This window comes from Suillus fuscotomentosus (assembly GCF_016647785.1).
Source record: "Suillus fuscotomentosus strain FC203 chromosome Unknown F5891scaffold_3, whole genome shotgun sequence".
Taxonomy (NCBI): Eukaryota; Fungi; Basidiomycota; class Agaricomycetes; order Boletales; family Suillaceae; genus Suillus; species Suillus fuscotomentosus.
The window spans coordinates 809,941-831,892 of record NW_024539515.1 but is presented as its reverse complement, the minus strand read 5'-3'; the positions used below and the strand labels follow the sequence as shown (position 1 = coordinate 831,892).

The following is a 21,952-nucleotide window of genomic DNA, read 5'->3' as shown; positions in this document are numbered from 1 at the left end:
TGTCTAATGTACAACGTGCATGTATGCAAAGCAATCAACGTCCAGTACAGCAGTCAAGCACCAACAGATAAACGATCGTTAAGACAACATTCAGATAGCATTCAATCACCTAGAACCACGGATGGTACACCTCGCTCATTCTCATCAATTGGACCGGATTCGTAGCCGTCGATATTAAGTTGGTAACAGTCTGTATGACTGGTATACCGCCCATATTTGTGGTCGATTGGGCCTGTACGACGACAAGCTGATCAGAACAAGAACTCACATATGATACATAACGTATACCCACCGTTTCTCGCTCGATTTTACATGCCATGATCTCAGCACGTTTCACCACACCCTCAATGTTCGCCGCACAGCTTGTCCTGAACGACAAATCGAACGTCCACGGATGTCCTTTTCCGTGCATCCACGTCATTACTTCGTCCCGAGCGAAGAGACAAAGTTGTTGCTCAAGCCCAAACTGTGTTGTCCATGTCAGTGGATGAAGCCGAAGATAAAGAGGGAGAAAAACGCACATCGGGCTCGGTAAGACACCTTCCAATAACCATGATGCCTGTCGCCAATAACCCCTCGGTAAACACAGGGCCCAAAAACCTCTGCATATTCGGGGTGAAGCGGAAGGGCACCGCATCATTGGACGCGAACACAGGCGCCTGACCTGCTAGACCTGTATTCCCAATCAGTAATTGATTCAATAGTCGGGGATGATAAGCATACCAGGCAACATTTCACTCATCGTCATGAGTCCTGTCGACCGAGAAAGGTGGAAACGCGAGGGCGCGCGGCTGGTGAGGCAGAAGACGAAGGTCATGAAGCTTGTCGCGGCAACTTGAAGCGCAAACTGCTTGCGCATGCGCCAAAGGTCCGCGGGCGTGGCCATGGCACTTGTCATATACTGGGTGCGAGAACATGAGATACTGACTACATAAAGAGATAGAATGACTTACTTTCGACAGAACATCATCTGGAACAAGTTTGCTACCAATTTCATCCATAATGTCTTTTCGTAGGGTGAAGTATTCCGCTTTGCTCGGCTGTCACAAAAGTTATAAGAATGAGTCTAGGACGTATTGCAAATGTACTTACCGCCCTGCCACTTTTTTGCTTGAATTCTAGCAGCACACTCTTGACTTTTTCACCAGAGACGAGTATAGGATCTTCACGAGATAGACCAGCTTCCTCGCAGTGATGGTCATAAATGTCTCCTAGCGTGATGTACGACGAATCTGTCTGCAGGAGGCGAAGACTGGGGCTACAGGAGATAGCGGCTGGAATATGGAACAGCAGATTTCGCTTGCGAGATTCCTTCCTGCGGACCAAGGCACTATAGCAAGCAAAATCAGTAGTAGAGCATGTGAGCTAGGAACGGCCTCACCAATTGAAAGTCCGGAACACTTGCGTCAGCCGCTCCTCCCTGCGCCAGTGTCGGCCAGAAGGAAGCTGAACTGAGAACGATGTCCGCGAGTTGTCGTTACCATGCACAGTGAATCTGCGCCAGCAATAACCATATGACCGACAATTCTCGAACTTGGGCCCAAATTGCTGAATCCGAATGAAGTTCTGATTACTGTCCTTATCCTATAGCAAGGTGTAATGTCAAATCGACAATATCAAGCGCGCAACTCACCTCGGTGTACTGACCCGGAACCTCAATATCATCGAATTTGCCGTATTGGAACTCAGTGAGATAGTGGCTAAGGAGGTCGAGGGACTGGATGCGTGGTCGAGAGTCGAGATACTTCTCTTGCCGGTCCCTCCATTGCTGAAGCTTTCGGATGTACTCGTAATGTGTGAGTTTACTCTTGACAAAGTCTTCTTCATATTCTCGCTACAATAAAGTCAGTCTTTTTCTTGTTCAAGTAGTAAAAGTAAGTATACCCTAGCCGATCCAGTCAAGTTCGCAGCCATCTTGGAGATATTTTGTACGGTATGTTGCTGAAGCTGCCCATCATCCTCCGTCGTATTCGTCCGCATCACGTAGTTCTGGAAGTGCATGGTTCACGCCTGTCAGCAGGTAGTGCATGGATTACTCACCTGTACAGCGTCCAGCAAGAGCATGCAGATCAACCGATAGATCTCTTCTTCAGGGGTAGCCTTGAACCTTTGTAGTATCTGATCCACCATAGTCTCCATGCTCAGAATAAGCAGCGGGAAGGCCGTTTTAAGAATCTGAACGACCTCATCAACATGTTCCCAAGATTGACGGACGACATAAGTTGACTGGGTGTCAGAAGCACCTGGAGCATTTTGAGCGGAAGAAGTGGCGCCCGCGCTTTGTGCAGTAGCAGGAGTTATCTCTGTGTTGGACTGGGCTGGTTGGGTTTGGGACTGGGATTGGGAAAGCTGAGAATCGATAGCGTCGCTCGATGAATTCTCCTTCTTGATTATATCTGCTTGGACCTCGGCCGTGGCGTCTTGCATTACTTGGTCACCGTCAGAACGTCTATTTGCATTGGCAGTCAGTGCATTTTGAGCGCGAGCTGCTGCCGTAACCAAAGCTTGCTTCTTGATGAATTGCATATCCTCCTTCGTCGTCCGCAATGGGAAAAACAATGCCTGAAACCAAATTGAGCTCACGACAAGGAAGTTAGAATCGACTGGCTGAATACCTGGGGGAATAACTTGGCAAGGTTCAGCAGGATATATCGCGCTTGTTTGACTTCGCGTTGACTGATAGAAAGACAAAGCTGTGGGATGAGTGATATCCAGTACCAAAATGCTGCCTCGCCCTTGTAAGTGTCGAAGGCTCGAGAGATTGTAAATTGCGCGTCGTCTACACTCAACAACCAGAGCACCCGAGTCAGCAGGGGCCGACTCTTTCCATTCTTGTATTGTCCAGCTGCCTGGAGATAGCAGCTGACAGCATTGGCAGCGTGCGACATTTCGCCAGGGAACTCCTTGAACATACGGTCGCTATACCGTCCCCATTCCGCCCATGCTTTGGCTTGAGACATGTCCATCTGGACTGCTTGACCGAAGGAGTGATTCGCGTCGTCATTCCTCCCACTTCTCGCGTGGAACATGCCCTTCAGAGTGAAAAACTCGGCCTTCTGGGGATTAGAGAAGTACATCAGGTTTGTGTTATTGATGACTTCCAGTCCTGCTTGCAGATCATTTGGTTTCTGGTAGTGGCAGCGCGCTTGCTCCCGTAGTTTGAGAAAAGCTTCCGATATCTCGATGTTCGGCAGTGTATAAATCTTGTTCAATGAGCTGAAGCAGACATCAAGAAGATCGTGCTTCCTCGCAACATGGGCAAAGCGATTGATAATCCAAGCCGTTTCATGGTACCCGCGATAGCCTGAGGTGTTGAAGTTACTTGTCGCAGAATTATTGCTCTGGTTGGTATTGGAGATAAGAGGGATGTATGCCTTGTTGATTGCGTTGAAAACATTCTGCCTCCAAGCAACCAAGTCACTCCATATGCTGATGTCGTCTTGCAGGTTGGGAAGGCGCTCTCGCCAAGCTTGTAGAACCATCTTGAGATCCGAGGACTTCTTCTCCAGATTCTGAGCGGTGGTTGTAGAGAGGGAACCAAAAATTTGGACGGCTTCTTGGAGCTCAACAAACTGTTGAAAGTGTTGTAACAGCGGAACGTGAGCAGCCGACATGTGGAATGGAAGAGCGACCCATTTACGCAGCGACAACTGCATTGCGTCTTCGAGTATTTTCGTGAATTCAGTGTTCTTTTCCAGCGCACCAGGCACTTTCAGAAGAGCAATGAATGCCTCGAAAACTCGCTTTCGCGGAGTCGCGACGTCGGGTAGCTGATTAATCTGCTCCTCCAAAGATTCTTTCTGATCGGCCCAATCCTTTGTGCGCCACGCACTCTCAAGTAGGAGTTCCTGATTTCCTTCGCTCTTCGCCAAATCATGCAATGTATCCCACTGCTGGAGTTTCTCTGCCGCAAGCATCCAGTGGTCTTCCCAAAGGCAGTACTCCACTTCTGAAAATGGGATTTGGCTACTCTTTGCCTTCGTCATCGCCCCTTCGTAGCAGTTGGAGGCAAACTCCCACATGCCATTCTGTTCAAACGAAAGCGCCATGTTCGTCTCGAGTTGGAGGCTTCGCCGGCGCCAAAGACCATAAAACACATCCTCCTCCGTTAATTCAGCATAAACGTCTGCAAGCGAATCATAAATTGTGTCTTTCACAGTGGGATCATCGTCTTTGATGGAGTCCAGAGACGTCTCCAAAACCTCCATCCCAACATGCCAGGCACCGTATGATTTTGCGAGGTATTTCACTAGATAGGGTGGCAGTGTCATAGGAGGCGAGCAGGCATGAATACCGCCCAATAAAGTCTGGATGACATTGGGGCGCAGCTCGAGCTGCTTGGCATGGAAGTCCTTGCTCAGCAGGTTGATCATGTGGAGTGTCATGTCCGCCTGTTCCCGACGAGAAAGACATGCCCACGCCGCAGGAAAGACGGATAGCCAAGTGTCGTGCGCAACTTGAGGGTCAAGGAATGCCAATCTCTGCATGGCACGAATGATGGACGCTGCATTCTGTCGAGCAACAAAGTGGCCATTTAAGGGTACCATGCTGATCCTCCGCTCCGAAATCAATGGCACTTCGCCGTCAACAGCCCCAAGAAGGAGATGGAGTGCAAGATAGATCCAGTTATGGTCCGCGAGAGGCTCCCAATTCTGGACTCCCAAGATATATGCTAGACGACCTTGAAGAGAACGAGGGATGCTACTGTCCAGAAGGTCCATAAATCGTTCTCTGAGCACAGGATCTCGAGCACGACATCCAAGGAGGAAACATTGTTCCAGTCGAGACGTCAAATCACTCCTGCGTAATGGAGGTTCTGTGTAGATGTCGTAGATGAGCTCTAGGTAGCTATGGAATAACGCATCGCTGCGAGTCTCAAAGCCTGCCATTTTCTGCAGCACACTGACTTTGTCCTTCATTGTTGGATATGCTTCGTTCGTATGAAGGGCCCAGTCACGCATGACATCAAGTGAGAAGTGACACAGAGTGGGACTCTTGGATTTCTCTGTGAGCGCAGTGAATGCAGCAAAAAATGACTTTCGATGGTCGCCGAGGTGTAAAATGGTAGCTTTGCAAATCTCGATGATAGAAATCATGAGCCGGACACCGTTTTCAAATCCGTTGGTAGTCGGGGTCGAACTGACGTGGTCTTTGGCTAGTTTGCTGAAGAGACGTAGAAGGGATGCACTGAATGGCTGGACGCGCTCCGCTGTTACTTGTACGACGGATTTGAGCATGAGGAGTATTCCACGGAGAGCGGTTGTGTTCGCCAAACCATCCTCAACTGCTGTATAGACCCAGGTATGGAAGTCTGACATATCGCCCTGTTTCTCATCTCGATCAGGCAAAGGGAACAGTTGCAAGAGATGTTCAAAGATGGGATGAAGGGCGTCATGCAAACCGGGATCATCTGTCGTCAGGCCTTTGCGAACCAAGGATTGGAGGATCGTAGCATTGGCCAGATACCAGGCATCATCCTTATCTGCAGCGACAACTTGCAACACTTTTGCAGCACTGAGAGCTTGGTTAAGGTGGGGTTCTGAATCGAGTTCTGTCTGTACGGTGGCGTTAGCATTACACAAGTATGAAGTGGCAATGCATGTACCTGTTCCAAAGCACGCGAAAAAAAGTTCAACTTGACAGTGACATCACTCCAACCTGAAGGCGCAACCATCTTCTGCAAAAGCAACAGTGCACGAGGCAACAAGATGGTCCTGGATGTTGGCTCCAAAGGAGAGGTTGCAAGGCGAACGAGGAAACTGACAATACTTTCTCTGAAAGGAAGGGGGGTGACCCATGTAGTGGAAGCCCGGGACAGCTCAGTATGAGTGCCAGAATCCTGCGACTTCTGTTCCCAATCGAAGATAACCTGGGAGATATCTATGGAGAGTATACGAGATTCACCAGACGCCGTGCCAGAGAGACCAAGTTTGGAAAGTGAGTTGACCATGTGCGGGATGAACAATGCACGAACGGGATAGAATAAATGCGGCTGGCGGACAAGAAGTTGGTAGATCATGATAATTTGCTGAAACCCATTGCCCTCTTCTGCGAGTAAACGCCGAGTTGTCCTAGCCCACTGAGGGTATCCTGCATCATTGCCACCTGAGCGAGGAAGAGCTGGTGCAAGAATATCTAGCGCCTGCTTGATAAGGAGTTTGCCGTCTGTATGAGGAGGACGAAGAAGGCCCGTCCATGCCCGGAGGATGAATTTCTGCGGGGTATCAAAAGCTTCGAAGAAACGCGCAGCTAGCAAATACGCCGTCTGCTTCACCACTGCATCTTCACTAGTGATATAGTGCCATGCGCAACGGATGATGTCCTTTTTCACATCTTCAACGAGCTCTGGGAAGCGATGTACCAGCACCGTGGTCAAATGCAGCAATTCAATCATGAACATATCATCGGCATCCGGGAAAGAAGTCGTGTCAGTCATGGGTTGCCAGATCACTCGATGAAGAGATGTTACGAAGTCCATGTCAAGCAGGCCCTCCTTGTTGGGGCTATTTGCTTGAATTAGGATAGTCGGGGTCAAAACAAAACGCAGGAAAAAGGTCTTCTGAGCCCACGGATATGACGTGTCTTCGAACCAAACTACGAAGCGTGACAAGACATTACGACGATAGAAGAGGTCGTCATTCAGCGCAACATGCCGATAGAGGAATTGTGTGAGTCGTGTCAAATCCATTGCGATGTCGCGAGTGTAGATCGCAACAATGTCGAAAAGCAAGTCGACGCGAGGAGTTCGTTCCAGCGCTTTCATGAAGATTGACATGATTGAAGATTGCCGGTGAATTGCGTCAGGGACCATAACTTCATCTTGTTCAGGCTGCAGAGGCTCTGAGCGCCATATCCCAAGGAGAACATCGATGATGTATTCGTTGTCTGCAAGCCAAGTTGGCTGAAGGTCTGCCAGGTCATCAAAGAGCAGGAGGCCAGGAAGTAGGAAAATCCGATCGCCGCTTTTCAAGCAGTGCTCAACTAACGCCTGCGTGCGAGACGCAATCTCACGCTCGAGATTGGGAGCCAGCCTTGCTTGAAGGATACTTCTCAGGGTTCTAACATGACGGGGAAACTGGAGATGGCGCATAAAGAAGTCCATCGCCTCCCCTGGGTAACGATCTAGATATTTCCCAAGGGGCTCGGAGAAAGGACTACGGCCGGAAAAGTGCATCTGCGCTTCCGTCTGGACTATGGCATTGACGAGGTGTTCCAAAAAGATGTTCGCTGCGGAAGGGAGAAGATGGAAGATGTTGGCCAACCGAACAAGCTTTGTGACACCTTCATTCTCAGCTAAGGGAAGCTTCGAAGATGCTTGTAACATTTGGGGGTCTGCGACGATGCGGAAATGATCCAAGAGTTTATGCCCTATCTCAACTTTGAAGTAGTTGATCAAGAGCTCTAGTAATCTTGCAAGCCCCTCCAAGCCAGAGACCGACAGACGCTTTGGATCTGCAAGATTCATCAAGATAGGGCGCAGGCCTGTCTGCAAGAGCTCTTTGGGGAGTCGACTTTGATGTGTGAGGACCATACGAAGCCCTTCGTGCGCAACTTCTTTTACCTCCTGCGAAGGGGAATACAAAGACTTGAAATAGACGCCAGTGACCCTGTATCATACGATGTCAATGACGTTGAAGAAAATGGGAACCATGACTGACCTTTGTCTAGTTTGATGCTGCTTTGAAAAGAAATCCGTCATAGGCATGGATGCAGTAAGGAGCTTGATGCAAGCTACCCTAAGCTTGATAATCTCGAGAGATCCTTGGCGAAGATTTCCACGAGCAAGCTGGACGTCATCGGCATCGGCGAGTCCGAGAGTTTCATGTAACAATCGGAGCAATTCGTCGTTCAGCTCCGGAAGAGGTGGATCGAGACTGACACAATAGCGTACTGCATCAATCATGCCCACTTGAATGGGAAACGATAACGCCCTCAAAGGTTTGGTGTAAATTGCTGTCAACATGCGATCCCGATGGGGCAAGAGGAGCTCGTGAGCTGACTTGCCAGTGAGTTCAACGAAGACGTCGATGCAGATTTGGGCTGCTTGGCGAACCACTGGGTTGGGATTTGAGAGCTCCGAGAAGAAGATACCGATGATGTGGACTAGCTTGGCACGAGCGATGATGGGGACGTCCGCCATAGCATCCAAATTCGTGTAGGTAACGCGTAATACACGTTTAAGGACCTCGATCACGTCGGTGACATCACGGGGAAGATCAAAGGGGAGATCCTTCAGGATATGGAGCAAGGTTCGCACAAGTTCAACTTCACTCATCCATTTAATACCGATATTAGGCAGAAACGTCAAAATCCTGATTCCAATGCAACCTGCGCTCTTCCGTACCCATGAATCGTCAAGGCAGACGGCACAGAAGCGCGCAGAGATTTGGACCAGCGTGGGAACAACGTCCTGTGCAGTAGCACCGTTCTGGGCGCACATGACCACCAGGTCATTCAAGATTGACGTGACAAGTTCTTCGCCCTTGTGTAATTCTTCAGTGTTATCACGTGAAAGAGCGCAAGGCAAGGCCTCCAAGTAAGACGAAAGCAGAGGACTGGGATATCGCTTGAGGCCAGCTTCCTTAGTAGCGTTCTTGCGAAGTTCCATTGAGAATACAGTTCGAGACAGCTCACGAATGAACTTGTCTGCATCTTCTTTCACTTCGGGCATGTGTATCGCGTCAAATATCGCTTCCAATGATTTGACGAACACCGCAGATTCATCCGGCCCATGACTGTTCTATGGTACATCATGGAAAGTTAGTGAAGTACGACACTATCCAAGCTTGCTTACATCATGCAGAAGAGTGATAGTACACGTCTCCAATAGCGAGTATGTTTGGGCACGATAGGCAGGTGCGGCCTTGCGTAGGGTTCGGACTGCTAAGTTAATCATCGGAGCCAGCTTAACGTTTTCCATCGAGCCACCGAAAGAAAGAGGAACGCTTGCGGCCTTCGAGAATGGGTTGTATTCAAGGGCAGGCTCTTTATACAACAAACGGCGATTGCGTCCACCGAGCTTGCCAAGAATACGAATGGTCGTGTGGGCATGATGGTGACTGGCGGGTAGTGGCTTTAAGTGACTATGAAGCGCTTCCATGAGTTCTCGAAGAACGGTGTTCAAAGTCGGATCAAGGAAATCCGGTGTCAGGTTGTCGATACAAAGCTCAAGGGTACGAAGACCTTGAGATACGAGCTCAGGAGTCCCACGTAACGCAAGTGCAAGAGGGCGCATAAGATATGTGAGATGGGGTAGGAGATGTGTGAGACGCAATGGCACCGTAAGACAAAGCTCGACGATCATGTCCCTCGCATATCCTTCGGAGGCATGCAACTGGCGGTTTAAGCTCTCCAACATATCGGGAAGGAGTGGTAGAACCTCTTTGTAGAGAAGCTCGTAGCGACCCCCTCCGCCGCCAATTGCGCGAAACAAGCCTCTTAGAAGATGGTAGTAGTTGGTTGACTTGGAGGCTTTGGCAGCGAGAGGGAAACAATCCATGATGAGTTTAGCTAAGTGCGCAGCCAGAATGGGTTCATTGGGCACAGGAAAAGACGTGACTGCACCAAATGCCATTTTGAAAAGCCGAATGGTAATAACCGCTGTTTGATCGTCGTATTCCCCAAGAAGTGACAGGCGGTCAATGAGGAAACGAAGGACGATCGCTACCAGAGTGGGCGAGACGTTTTCACGACTGAACAAAATTTGGCAAATTTGTAAGAGTGCCGGTCTCTTGCGAGCTGCCTCAAAAAAGAACTCAATCTTGTGGGTCCAAACCTCTTGGAACACGTGCAGATTGACCTCCAGCAGAACTGCGCTAAACCAGTCCATGGCTTCGGTAGCGTCGCGTGGCTCGGTATCAAATAGGGCCATACATTTCATGCAACTTTCAAAGAGACGGAGAATTAGTGTGCCTTCGGGAACTGGGGCATCACATTTTTTCAATCCCACGAGGCAAACACGGAACCCATGGAGGAGGGTTCGGAAGAGAAACCGACATTCTATAACCAAGGGTGTCAAAGGGTAATTCGCGCACATCGAAAGTCTTCTCACCATGAATAACCTCTTCTGGCTTCTCAGTTGCATAGGCAGCACCTGCAACAGGTCGCGTCTTCTCTATCAGCAGAAAGTCGACGCCTTCCTCTTCGCCATTCTTAGCCTTCTCTAACCTCTCAAGTGCGTTGTCCAAGACCAGTGTCATCGCCTCGACTTTGTCGACACAAGTCTCGAACATGGCAGTCAGTACCCGTGCGGCACCTTGAGCGGTATCCTTGGTTGTAATATTCTCGATCAGACCGAACATCATCTTGGAGAACAGCGTATGCAAGTTATGACTGAGGTACGGATTATGAATCAACGCAGAGTACAGCTTCGCCACACGCGCGAGCTGATTCGCCGAGAGGTCGCCCCGGACGTGATGCACAAGGTCCGCGACCGAGGCGTAAACCGACGGACTTGAATCATGATCATCAACTATAATTCCTCATTGGCCGATCAACTGAACTCACCGCAAGGTCTCTTTACTGCCAACTCCATCTCCAAGAAGAATACGTTCATCAAATAGTTTGTCGATCTGTGGTAAAAGAGCCTTCCGATGCTGCGTGCCAATCAGATGCCGTAGTACCACTATCAGATCCTAGAAGATGTATTAGGTCTAGTTGCGTTTTTGATACATGCGACTCACCTTTCGTGCCTGAATGCCGTTGGGAGGCAAATCTTGCATTAATCGGAGAGCAGCAAGAATTAGCCTCTCTCCAAAGGAGTCGAACTGTTCTCCAAAGCCTCGCATGACATATGCAACATAAGATACCATCTACGCAATGAGTATTCTTGAGTGTCGAGATTGTTACAGGGATGCATACTTTGATTTGCCCAGTGATGAAATCCATATAGGCTTGATGATTCTTTATGGTGGGTGCCATGCCGGACCAGTAAGATCCCATGGCTTCATAATCTTCTCTAGCTTTTTTCTGAGCAGGTGATTCGAGACCCAGAACCTCGAAGTTCAGACAGAGTGTTGCTTGAATAACGTGAAGGACAAGGGGGCGATGGCTTTGAGAAAAGGTGACAACTACCATTCCCATCTCGGCGAGGACTTTGAAACTGCGAATGCTGGGAAGGACGACATTGGGATCAAGAACAGGGGAGTCCTCGCAGAGTGTTTCAAGGACAAGTCCCCTCATGTTGCGAAATACGTCTTGAAGAATTCCCATGTACTCGGCAACCAGCTCTTCTGTCAGCGATCGAAATGAGCGTAGAAGGTCGATAATAATTTTGCATGCAGTGACACCGTTTTCCTCATTATCATGGCGCAAGGCATGAAGCATACCACTGAGCAATGGCAGAGCCAGAGGCCGTATAGTTTCCCCGTAGGGTATGCGATGTATGATTTCAAGCAGCACGCGCCTGAATTGGTACTCCATGATGTCTTTATGATATGCAGCTTCCCCAGTGTTCAGAATTTCCAAGAGAACTGGAATCATTTGAGGGAATACTCGCGCAGATTCAGCATCTCGGACAGTGTCTATCATTTCTCGTAGCTCGCATGCAACATTGTGCTTCGTTTTGAGATCTATGACCAGTGTGTTCAACAGCAGAGAGCTATATTTGATCGGAGAACACATACCTATTCCAGGGTCCGCAATTCGAGCAGCCCGCATCTCAAGGTCTGCAGCTGTACCCAGCTGCGGTGTGTTGTCCATGGCGAACAGCAGGAAGAGGCCCTAAGTTACTTCCAGCTATTTGGTAATCTCAGGTTTGACCCAAAAAATATGTTTGGCTCAATGTTTGGTCAAAATTCACGTGATTTTCACGTGATGTAGCTTTACTTACTTTAGCAACCCCTTATTCGGGGGTGGCTTAATACTTTAATATATTTGGTCTCAGCCAAGTCTCAGGTTATCGTCAGTTGATAACCTTCTGCAGCGCATTCTGCAATGATTGGCGATTGGAAACCGCTCATATTAACAAATTGCCAATACTATTCCCTCAAATGATCAACATGCTTCAAACGTAATTCAATCTTGATTGCGGCACTGAAATAAACCCATCGCTCAGCGCTCAGACCCAAGCTGGCTTAGTAGACTCATCATTACCCCAAGTAAGTACTACTGCCACCCGCCAACTTGACGACAACACTGGCCACTAGACCACAACTACTAGTAGTACTTGCTACTAAACGCGGTCCTTTTAGTTTGTGGTCGTCAAGGCTCGTTCTGTCATATTGAGGCCAGGTAGCTCCGATATGCCAATGTTATGGACAGGTACTAGTGCCACCGTGGACAGTGACCACCATCATAGTGATGGCTATTGATATATCTCAATTAGGCTGTGCATGTTAAGTTAAATATAAACTGAAATCATCCAAACCATTTTCAGACTGACACAAACTTATCCGTTACTCCCTAACGTTCCCTCGCTGTGCAGTGTATGGTTGTACTAGAGGCTGGTCCTCAAAACGTTCTTCTCGTCTTCCGAGCTGGTCTCGTCCATCTTTTTTTCGCAAGCGCTACCACTGTCCAGGATGCCGGCCTACGACGCATTTCGAAATGCTCTTGTGATACGTGACGCAAAAACACTATCCGTCAGCGAATTTTTGGAACACCCCGACTAGTGAGTCGATTGTGTTTCTAGTGTATTGACTAATTCCGCGCCTCAGTCGTCAGATCGCATCTTTCTTTTTAGGTTGGGTTTTTATTTGTAGCCTACTATGCATCGTGACCTCGCCAGTAACGTGTCACCTATATCGAATGTGCTACAAGGCCTTTGATGAGCGAAGGTGTCTGCAGCTAGATGCAGACTTTCGCATCGGACATGACACTCTTTGGAGCAATTCGGAGAAGCCTCCCATGGACACACTTTTCTGGGATGATCGAAATTCTAGCATTGAAGAAAACTCTGCTCTTGTCTTATTACTTTCTTTCTGTTTCGCTTTTGCGAGCGTGGCCCACTTTTCGTCCTTGCTGTCATTCAATTCTAATAGTGGAGCTTCTGCTTGTGGTGAGTCACAAAGCCGTCATTATAGCAACGCATATCTCATTTTGCAGCATTTATTATTGCACTGGGAGGCATTTCTACCGCTTGTGCTCGTTTCATGGGCTTGATTATCCTAAATATTGATCTACGAAAATTCGAGCTATGGCGGTGGGAAATATATTTGGCTTGGTTTTGGCTTTTCGTTGCTGGAGGTGAGTAGTGCATCCCAGTCTAACATGCGGGCTTGACCAACACGTGTAAGGTTTCGTGGTTGCAACATGTGCTATAAGCGCAGGAACAGTCACGTATGTAGTCTTGTTCTTGTTTCGAATTGAACTCATCATAGCTGCAGATATGTACTACAGCTCGACACGTACTTGTGCTACAGGACAAGGTCGGTGATAGGTGCTGCTCATGACATCTCTATCTAACGTTACGATGTAGCTACCTTCCTACAGCCTTGACCATGTCTGCAATGTTCATGATCCTGGAGCTCTACATGATCGGCAGACTATTGTCCTTTATTGCTCCGCCATTCCTCGAGTTCAGGCATAGGATTGGAGCAGTGACAGATACGAGGGTACTTCGCGTCCTATCGCTCTTGCTCTTTGACATCTTGAACTTGGTACCTGGTGTGAAGGTGATAGGTATCGTTGGTGAATTCGTTCCATTCAGTATAGGGGCTCTCATTGTGCTAGGCATGTATTTCCGAGATGAGTTGTGACTTGTTGAAATTCTGACCCTGAATAACTCTAGCGATGTTCCAAAAACATCAAAGGAGACCAATCCTTGGCGAACCGATGCCAGTACCCATGAGCCTTCGTGGTTCGACAACCTGCACTGTTCACGTTTCCATACCTTCCAGAAACAGTGCACAAAGTTATGTTCCTGGCCACCCGTTCGCTGCCTCAACGGACTTCGCAACTACTCAGACCTACCGTACTTCTATTGCGTCGTCGATATTGTCCGATCTTCACAGTTACAACACTGCCGCTAGTAGTTTCCAGACTGGTACTGGTACTAGTACTGGTGTGGTCAGGGTTGCCTCGAGATTAAAGTATACCCAATCTCGCCCCCGTTTACTCAATCCGGCTGAGACCCACATTTCACCGGTTTCAAGTCATGGTTACGACGGAGCTGTGGAAGAGTACACCAGGACCCGTTTCAGACCACCCTCTCATGCTGCTAGTGTTGGTCACATGCCTGATCAGAATGATTACACGAATAGCTTAGAGGGCCGTCAAGATCTGCCTACCCGTAGAGGTCTCCCGATCAGGCCTCGCATCAAGATCGCCACTTTGCAACCGAGGCAGCCCTTTTCAGCACTGATATCACCACCAATATGTGCCGAGTCTGTGCTCCACGGGTCCGATATCATCGGAGTGTCTGACTTTCGTGGCAAAACGAATATTGCCAAGAGACGTCCCCGTCGCAGCACGCTGCCATCTGACCTCAGTTTCTTGTTGCCTTTGGAGAGTGCACCGGCTCCAGTTGTCCACTTCCATTGTAACAGTATAAGTACTTCTCCGCCCTCTGATGAAAAGCCTTGGGGCTCAGGGGATCAACGTGATCGGTGGTTGACGTTTGGGCAGAGCAGTTTCTCGCCTACCAGGCGAAGGACTTTTGTTGACCAATCTCCTCGATCATTCATTACCAGAATATCCCATACCGAACAATCAGTCACCAATGTCCCACGTTCTTCAAAGCTGCTCACCCCGAGCCCCTTTGGAGAGCAGTCTTTCGACATTCTTAGTCTTGCTGCGTCCCAGCGATCTATTCGTAGACTTCCATCGCTGAAGGTGCAAGAGGAAGCGGAAGAAGATAACAGCCCTGTTGACCCTTTCATCTCAACATTTGCAGCGTATTGTCGTGCCACTCCAGCTGGCGGAATGCGCATTCGTGGACCACGTCCCCCTCCGAAGGTATTCTCTCAAACACCACACCGATAACAAGTTCCTTTGGTTTCGCTGAAGTAAGCGTTCAAACTCTCTTCAGGATCAGCAAAGTTTACCATTGTATCGTAGGGTCTCGGTACTAGCTAGTGGTAGGTAGATTACTGACTTCAACATGTACCTTTTATGAATCACTTTCGAGCTTACTTATTCTCTTTGTGACTTTGGTGGAGTTTGATATTGTTGCCCCAACATCCTAACGTGTCGCCAATAGTATACTGTAATATTCGATCTGTCACTTCTTGGTGCCTATAGTCTCTCTAACATTTTCGTTTCCAGATTCGCTTGCATCCTTTTGCCAAAATCAGTGTACCCTGAGAAAAGTTCTTGTCTTTGCGAGTCGCTGAGATGCGAGTAGATGCATAAGGTCACAATAATCATTGCTACTACTACTTCGATACATGAAAGACTAAGACCCGACTATAGAGACGATTCCGAGCTATTTGGGCGAAGGCGTGCAGCGCCTTCCGGTCCCGATCTGCTGACCCTGTGAAGGAAAGGTGAGCTGCGAGGGTGGGCGGGCAAAACCCTCGCAGGACGCCTATGACAGGTGGTTTGGTGCAGTCCGGACCACTGAAGAAGGTGTGTGCGAGAAGTGGCGTTGATCGCTTGCGAGAGGTGCCATGCGGTATAAGGGAGCGGAAGGGTGGGGAAAAGAAAAGGATGAGATACGAAGTCATTGAGGACGACTAGGCTGAAAACACGAGGACGTCGCAGTACGAAAGAAAGAGTTCGGGCCATCAGAGAACCTGTGAGAAGAAGATATCGTCATATATCGTTATATATCGTAATATATAGGAAAGGTTTTCGTCACATTGTAATATAAAGTGATATAAAGCAATATATGACCATGTAAAAGCACCATAATCAGCATAATCCCCAGCAAGAACTCACCGGTTTACTGATGTCGTACTGCATCCGTCGCTTGCGCAAAGACTACATTCTATTCCTCCGCTCGTTCCTCGTTACGTAATAGAATAATCAATCTTTGCGAGTCGCTGAGATGCGAGTAGATGCATAAGGTCACAATAATCATTGCTACTACTACTTCGATACATGAAAGACTAAGACCCGACTATAGAGACGATTCCGAGCTATTTGGGCGAAGGCGCGCAGTGCCTTCCGGTCCCGATCTGCTGACCCTGTGAAGGAAAGGTGAGCTGCGACTCCCAAGTTGATAGGAGTCTGGCGACGCATCGAGCGAAGCGCGGATTCCCATGATAGTAGGAGGTGGACGAGGACTCATGCGTTGTTCAACGTACGCGCGGCATTGAAAGGCGCAAGTATTCATTCTGGATGGCTGGGTTGTCTTGTAAGTAAGGCGCGAGAATCTGGGCGTGATTGCGAAGATAGAGCTGAAACGCATCACTAGCCCAACGCCCCATCGTTTTGACGACGTCAAATGGGACGTTTCGAAGGAGGTATTCAAGTGTGGCTCCGATCCTAATGGCGTGGCCTTGCAAAGGGTTCAAACCAGCGTCTTTTGCTGCCTGAGTGAGACGCGATATGAATTTTGCCTTTGTTAGAGGCCGGTGCATGTTCTTGCATCTGTAGGAGAAAAGGGCGCCCTGATGCGGAGGATCGTTAACGCGAAAGTGATTCTCCAGAGCTGCCTCTGGGTCTGTGATACCTTGCTGCTTGGCCCAGAATACGTCTTCGCCGTTGTGCGACGTTTTTGTGCGAGGGAGGTGAAAGACGGTGGTGTCCAGACCATTGCGGTCTTTCTCGTGACGGATGTCACTGCGTTTCACGTGGGCTGCAGAGTCGAATGAAGTTAGGTTGGGAATAGTGAACTCTCCGGCTCTAGCGATGGAGTAAAAGGCCGTAGTCAAGCAGCTGGCTACAGCTGCGTCGATGGGATCGTCCGGATTCAGTTTCTGCAAAAGATTGGTTATGAAGACTATCGTGTAAGGTTGCCGTTTCCTTCGTTTCGACGATGCAGGAGTGAGATTTTTAGCTGCCTTTAGCAGCGCATCAATCTGGTCTTCTTCGAGTGACCACTTTATTCCATGCAGAATATGCCATGCCCGCACTCCATGGACGTAGCCGGTGATCGTTTTGCCTGAATAACAGCCGGCTAAGTCAGAGATGAACGCGGAGACTAACTCAGATGATGCGGGGGCTCTCAGATCCTCTGTGATTGACTTGGAGTCGCAGTAGATGTGGTATGCGAGGATGCCGCTGCCATACGTCTCTTGCGTGCTGCGCGCCCAGGCGTGTATCATAACATTCTGTATCTGCTGGGCATCCGCGTGAGGGAGGGACGTCGTCGCTAATCGAGGGTTCGAAGGAAGCCAAAGACGGAGCCGATCTTTGGCTGGGCAGTGCGGACGTAGGATGGAGGTGTTAAGGGCAGGATCAGTAGCATAGGCTGTGAAGGGAGTTGCCCCTTCAGGTGCTGTGATGCATGATGAATGAAAAACGTGCTTACTAAGTTTGCGCCGCTTTGAGGAGTTCTTTGCCTTGGCGCCTGAACTTGTCATTGAGCCTTGTTGATCGGTGATGCATGGGACTGCGCAAAGCTGGAGGTGAGTACGTTTTGACCTCTGCATCACTAGAGCTGCGTTCAGAAGGGAGTAAGGGGTCATCGAAGTTGGCGATGAAGAGTTCGAGCGCTGTAGGGATTTGGATGGGAGGGAGGAGGAGGCTAAGGGACGGGAAGACGCCTCTAGAAGGGCCGTCGGCAGGATTGTGCTTGCTGGGGACGTAGCGGGTGAGTATGGAACACTGTGCCGTTGCGACGCGCTCATGGATCCGTTTGAAGACGTCGTTGGTGGCTTTGTTCCGGCTCCGGCCTTTCCACCAGCCTTCGACGACGCCGCGATTGTCGCCGAATACTTTGATGCAGCTACCTTCTGCGCATTGAGTAAGGATTGCGCTGACGAGAAACTCCATCCCGACAGCCTCTGCCCAACCAATGTCCCTGCCGTTGGCCTTCCAGCCGGGGAGGAGACGCCATGCCCGCCAGTGGCCATTGATCCATATCGCGACGCCAGTGCCTGAGCTAGCGTCCGAGTAAGCTGAGGGGTCGATGACCTCAATTGGACCTGGGATGTCGCGGGATATGATTGGTTGAGTGAAGTTGGCTTTCCACCAGCGAAGGTCGTCGCTGGTGGTCTTTGGGGGGGTACGTGGCATGTGCGGACGATCACGGAAGGTAGGTAGCATGGCTTCCAGCGATACGAGGTACGCTCGTCCTGCTGGGAGTACCAAGGAAGCGTGCAACAACATCAGTAAATTCTCACATTTCTTGAACTGCCTTTTTTGTAACTTGCCGCCGGTTAACTTCCAAAAAAGGTGCGGATAAGCCACGCGCAAGAACTGTGACACCCACTTGCCACAAGCAATTTTAAGTTGAAAAAGCAGATGCCTCCTCTTGACTGGACCTTTTTCCACTCTTATTTTGGCCTTTTTTCGATAATTTTGCCTTTGTAAGTAGTGCAAGTGCTAGCAAAAGTAGCAGCAAGTAATAACACTTATCTCACTTATTTTCTACTTGTTTGCGACTTAATCACACTTTTTGAGAGAAAAATGACGGCAAAACATAGCATTTCAAGCGACAAGTAGATTAAGTATAGAAAAAGTTGGACAAAAGACACTAAAAAGGAGTTTCAGAAGCAGCAATTAGCGAAGCAGTAGCATACTATGAAGCAGTGAAGCAGTGAAGGAGATGCATGCAGTGGGCAACAAGAAAGACAACAACTAGAACCCTATGAGTGCACGCTCATCCTCCGAGTCTTCATCTGGAGCGGAGGGTGCACCGCGCCTCTTAAAGGCAATCTCCTTCGCCTGTTCCCAGATATCCTGGATGACTGAGTCTTGCAGGCGGTTGATGGATGTCATGTAGCGCCTGGTCATTACACCGAAATTAGTGTCCGAGAACGCCTTTCGAGAGCCGCTGATCTTGCCCGAGGACTTGTTGAGAGAGTGAGGGACCTTGACGGCCTTGCCTTTACTGTTCGCCTCCAATTCGCTGACAAGCGTCTCGGAAGCGATAAGGCGGATGGCACGTTCCACCTAAAACACAGGAAATAATTAGCCGTGCTGTGAAGAGAGGGCAGGAAGATACATGCCGCTGCAGTGCAAAGGCTGAGTGCACCTTTTGCATGCGCTGTTGTGTGATGGTCACCAATAGCACCCAAAGTAGCGCATGCGTGCTGTGTGAGTACCTGAATGATAAGCTCAGACTCGAAAGGGTTCTCCAATTTCCCTTCCTCCGGGATGTTCCCATACAGGAATGCTAACTTGACAAGTAAGCTCTCGGAAAATGCTTTGCGATCTTCATCAGTCTTGACATCATCTTGCAACGACAGGAAGTTTGTGTATACCGTGACAGCCGTGGTGCCAATGCAATTGCGCCACTCTGATAGCCGTTGCAGAGCCTAGGAAAAAATAAAGGTCAGACATGAATAGTGTCAAAGATAACTCACTATAGCTATAACGGGTCCATCATTCGTGACGATATGGGGGATATCTTCATAGACAGCATCCCAGGTGTCCTGTATAGTAGCGTGGAACGTTGCTTCCGACTCGATACGACCCCAGACTTCTTCCTGGTCTCCGATAGCAGAAATGAGAGTGGGAATGAAGGTTGTGCTCCACCTAGCCACTGCCCGAGGTCCTCCAGGAAGATGCTTGATCCTATATGAAGAACGGGGGAGGATCTCCACTGTCACCTCTAACGGATTCGCGGGACCAGCCTGAGGTTTCACAGTACTTGGAATGCTGGACATGCTGCGAGAAGACTTCAGCCGCTTTGCTGCAGGGGGGGCATTGCGTTTGACGCCGACACCGGTCTATAAATTTTGTAGTCAGTAGAATTCAAATAATTGAACCCAAAGCACACTACCGTAGAAGTCAACCGCAAGGACACTGGTTTGTACTCAGTCTTGACCACAGTCTTGACCACAGGCTCGACGTGAGCCACAAACTCGATTTCGGAGGAGGGTGAGTCTTTGTCGACCAGGCCATCCTCGATCATGAGGTCGTCTTCGATCATGAGGTCGTCTTCGATCATGATGTCGTCCTTGATCACATCCGTTAACATGAGGTCGTCCTCGATCGCAAAGTCATCTGTGATCATGAGGTTGTCCTCGATTAGAGTGTCCTCAATCAAGTCATCGTCAGTAATGTCATCCTCAGCATCTACGAGTTTGCGCTTGACGCTGGTAGGGCGGGATAAGTAGGATGGAGCGAGACGTGGAGGCCGGTCGGCATCATAGTATCCTTTTGGAACCTGTGCAGAAGGAGGGGGTTCAAGATCAGATTCCCTCTCGGTATTGGAATCATAGTCAACGAGGGAAGTTACTGGAGGAGCAGTCTCCGCATTCACTTCAAGATCATCGCCCACGAGATTGAAGGCACCATCATCCGCGGTGACATCAGGCTCAATCGGGTCGAGCTGCTTGGGTGCCAGATTGGCATTGCGATGGGGTAACTTCGTTTGAAGTCGAGAATTCTCTGAGACCTTTTGAGAAATTTTGACACCCTGGAAATGCAGTTAGCACATAGAAATAAACTAGATGGTTGGACTCACCTGAGAAGCCTTTGATTTTGACATACGAGCGAGTGCTTGAGAGCGCTCGACTGAGTCGGTTAATTCGTCGTCTGCAAACAGAGTTGTAAAAAGATCCGACACGTCGTTGGCCCCAGCATCGGGAGTATCGATAGGCGTGAGTAAGGCACCACCACTACTCAAAGTGCTCCCCCTGGTGAGCTTAGAGGAGGGAGTGGCACTAGAGATAGTAGTAGAAGGCGCTCCAGAAGCTCTCCCACGGTGCTTCAAGTTGGACTCGGAGGATGGCTTTCCAATGTGAATGTGCGTCCTCCAATTCGGGATACGACCGATATGACTGAATTTTTTAGAACCAGGTGGAGAGCTAGCATCGTCATCATAGACCATAAGATTGAAGAAAAAAAGTGATGTTTCAGTCAGATGGAGCTTCATGGTTAAAACGATTAAATGCCTTACACATCCGAGTCAGACGACTTATCATCATCACGTGCCTGTGTTGATTCGTTGGCGATAAGGGCACCCGCCACATCAATCGCATCTCTCACAGGTGTTTTCACTGGGATCACCATCCTCTTTCCCTTCTTCTTGCGTGCTCCTGGCATCTGCACCTCCAACTCCTCGTCTTCTTCACTCCCAGGATGCTCAATATTGGCACTGGCTGCTGATTTATCAGCCCTGCCACCATTGCCTATAGCGCCAACAGCCTTACCGGCAGCCGTAGTCAAGTCGGTGGTCTCTGGAGCTTTCACAGCCTTTTTCACAGGACGAGGACGAGGACGACTAGGCTTAGGTGCATCAGCACGCGCAGCAGCTTGGTCTGTCTCCATCTTTTTATGAAATGCCGCAACGCGCTTATTAGTTTCCACTACAGCTGCTTTACTTGCCTTCTTCTCCTCTTCTTCACGTTGGTCGTCGGCGGCCTTTTGAGCTTTGGTACGTCTTTTTGTACGGTTTTCGCCCCCAGTCAGAATATGTCCTGGATGCTGAGTTGCATTCTTAGGTCGAGTCGCCATGCGTTTTGGAGCTGCGCTGGTGGGCATGGTGTCAATGGAGCGTTTGGGAGGGTAAAGAAATTTGAGGGCGATGGTAGCTCACAACAAGGTATGTTTCGTCACCATTCTTCAAAAATTGTAGTCTAAGCTGACTCTGAATAAATATCTACATTGACCCTTACCAAGCTGACGTACCCACTAGATTACCGCGATCCTTTCGCGCCTGCCGCTCCCAAATGTTTGTCTACCAGTATTTTTCACCAGCCCCAGTAGTCTGAATATTAATTTTTACCCATAGTTTTGCTGCAAGGCGTCAATGTTCATCAAGCGCTTCTCGGCAAGCAGTTTGAACATCAACATTTACTAAAACCTGTCCGGCAAGGAGGCAGTTCAGTAACACTTTCGGCATATTTCGGGTGCTGTGAACCCAGAGTTCACTGTATTGGACACCTTCAAGTTTCTGGTGTTGCTCGAACGTCAATGAGCCTATGTAATTTGGGCGCTTTCAAGAACCCCCGAA

The 21,952-nt window shown here is 49.1% G+C and overlaps 3 protein-coding genes across 3 annotated transcripts; 1 reads left to right on the top strand and 2 right to left on the bottom strand.

Moving 5' to 3' along the window:
* Positions 1 to 5: 5 nt before the first annotated feature.
* Positions 6 to 11,726, bottom strand: F5891DRAFT_358216 (uncharacterized protein). The gene is made up of 19 exons (XM_041371523.1): positions 11,625 to 11,726; positions 10,861 to 11,570; positions 10,683 to 10,811; positions 10,507 to 10,634; positions 10,052 to 10,452; positions 8,795 to 9,999; positions 7,659 to 8,740; positions 5,606 to 7,607; positions 2,616 to 5,555; positions 2,041 to 2,562; positions 1,885 to 1,989; positions 1,634 to 1,834; positions 1,382 to 1,584; positions 1,093 to 1,330; positions 954 to 1,040; positions 724 to 901; positions 522 to 673; positions 293 to 466; positions 6 to 232 (listed from the first exon to the last, which is right to left on the bottom strand). The coding sequence occupies exons 1-19, from the start codon at positions 11,698 to 11,700 to the stop codon at positions 110 to 112; spliced, it is 10,656 nt and encodes a 3,551-aa protein (XP_041232719.1). The 5' UTR covers positions 11,701 to 11,726; the 3' UTR covers positions 6 to 109.
* A 573-nt stretch (positions 11,727 to 12,299) lies between these two features.
* On the top strand, positions 12,300 to 14,922 carry F5891DRAFT_1274028 (uncharacterized protein; the record flags this gene model as incomplete). The annotated part of the gene is made up of 8 exons (XM_041370162.1): positions 12,300 to 12,610; positions 12,657 to 12,997; positions 13,045 to 13,185; positions 13,236 to 13,278; positions 13,326 to 13,367; positions 13,418 to 13,675; positions 13,730 to 13,795; positions 13,839 to 14,922. Exons 1-8 carry the CDS (start codon positions 12,522 to 12,524, stop codon positions 14,920 to 14,922), a joined length of 2,064 nt encoding a protein of 687 aa, XP_041232718.1. The 5' UTR covers positions 12,300 to 12,521.
* Positions 14,923 to 18,627: 3,705 nt separating this feature from the next.
* F5891DRAFT_940104 (uncharacterized protein) lies at positions 18,628 to 19,658 on the bottom strand (the record flags this gene model as incomplete). Its single annotated transcript, XM_041374261.1, has 3 exons — positions 18,628 to 18,898; positions 18,952 to 19,307; positions 19,356 to 19,658. 3 exons carry the CDS (start codon positions 19,656 to 19,658, stop codon positions 18,628 to 18,630), a joined length of 930 nt encoding a protein of 309 aa, XP_041232717.1.
* Positions 19,659 to 21,952: the final 2,294 nt, after the last annotated feature.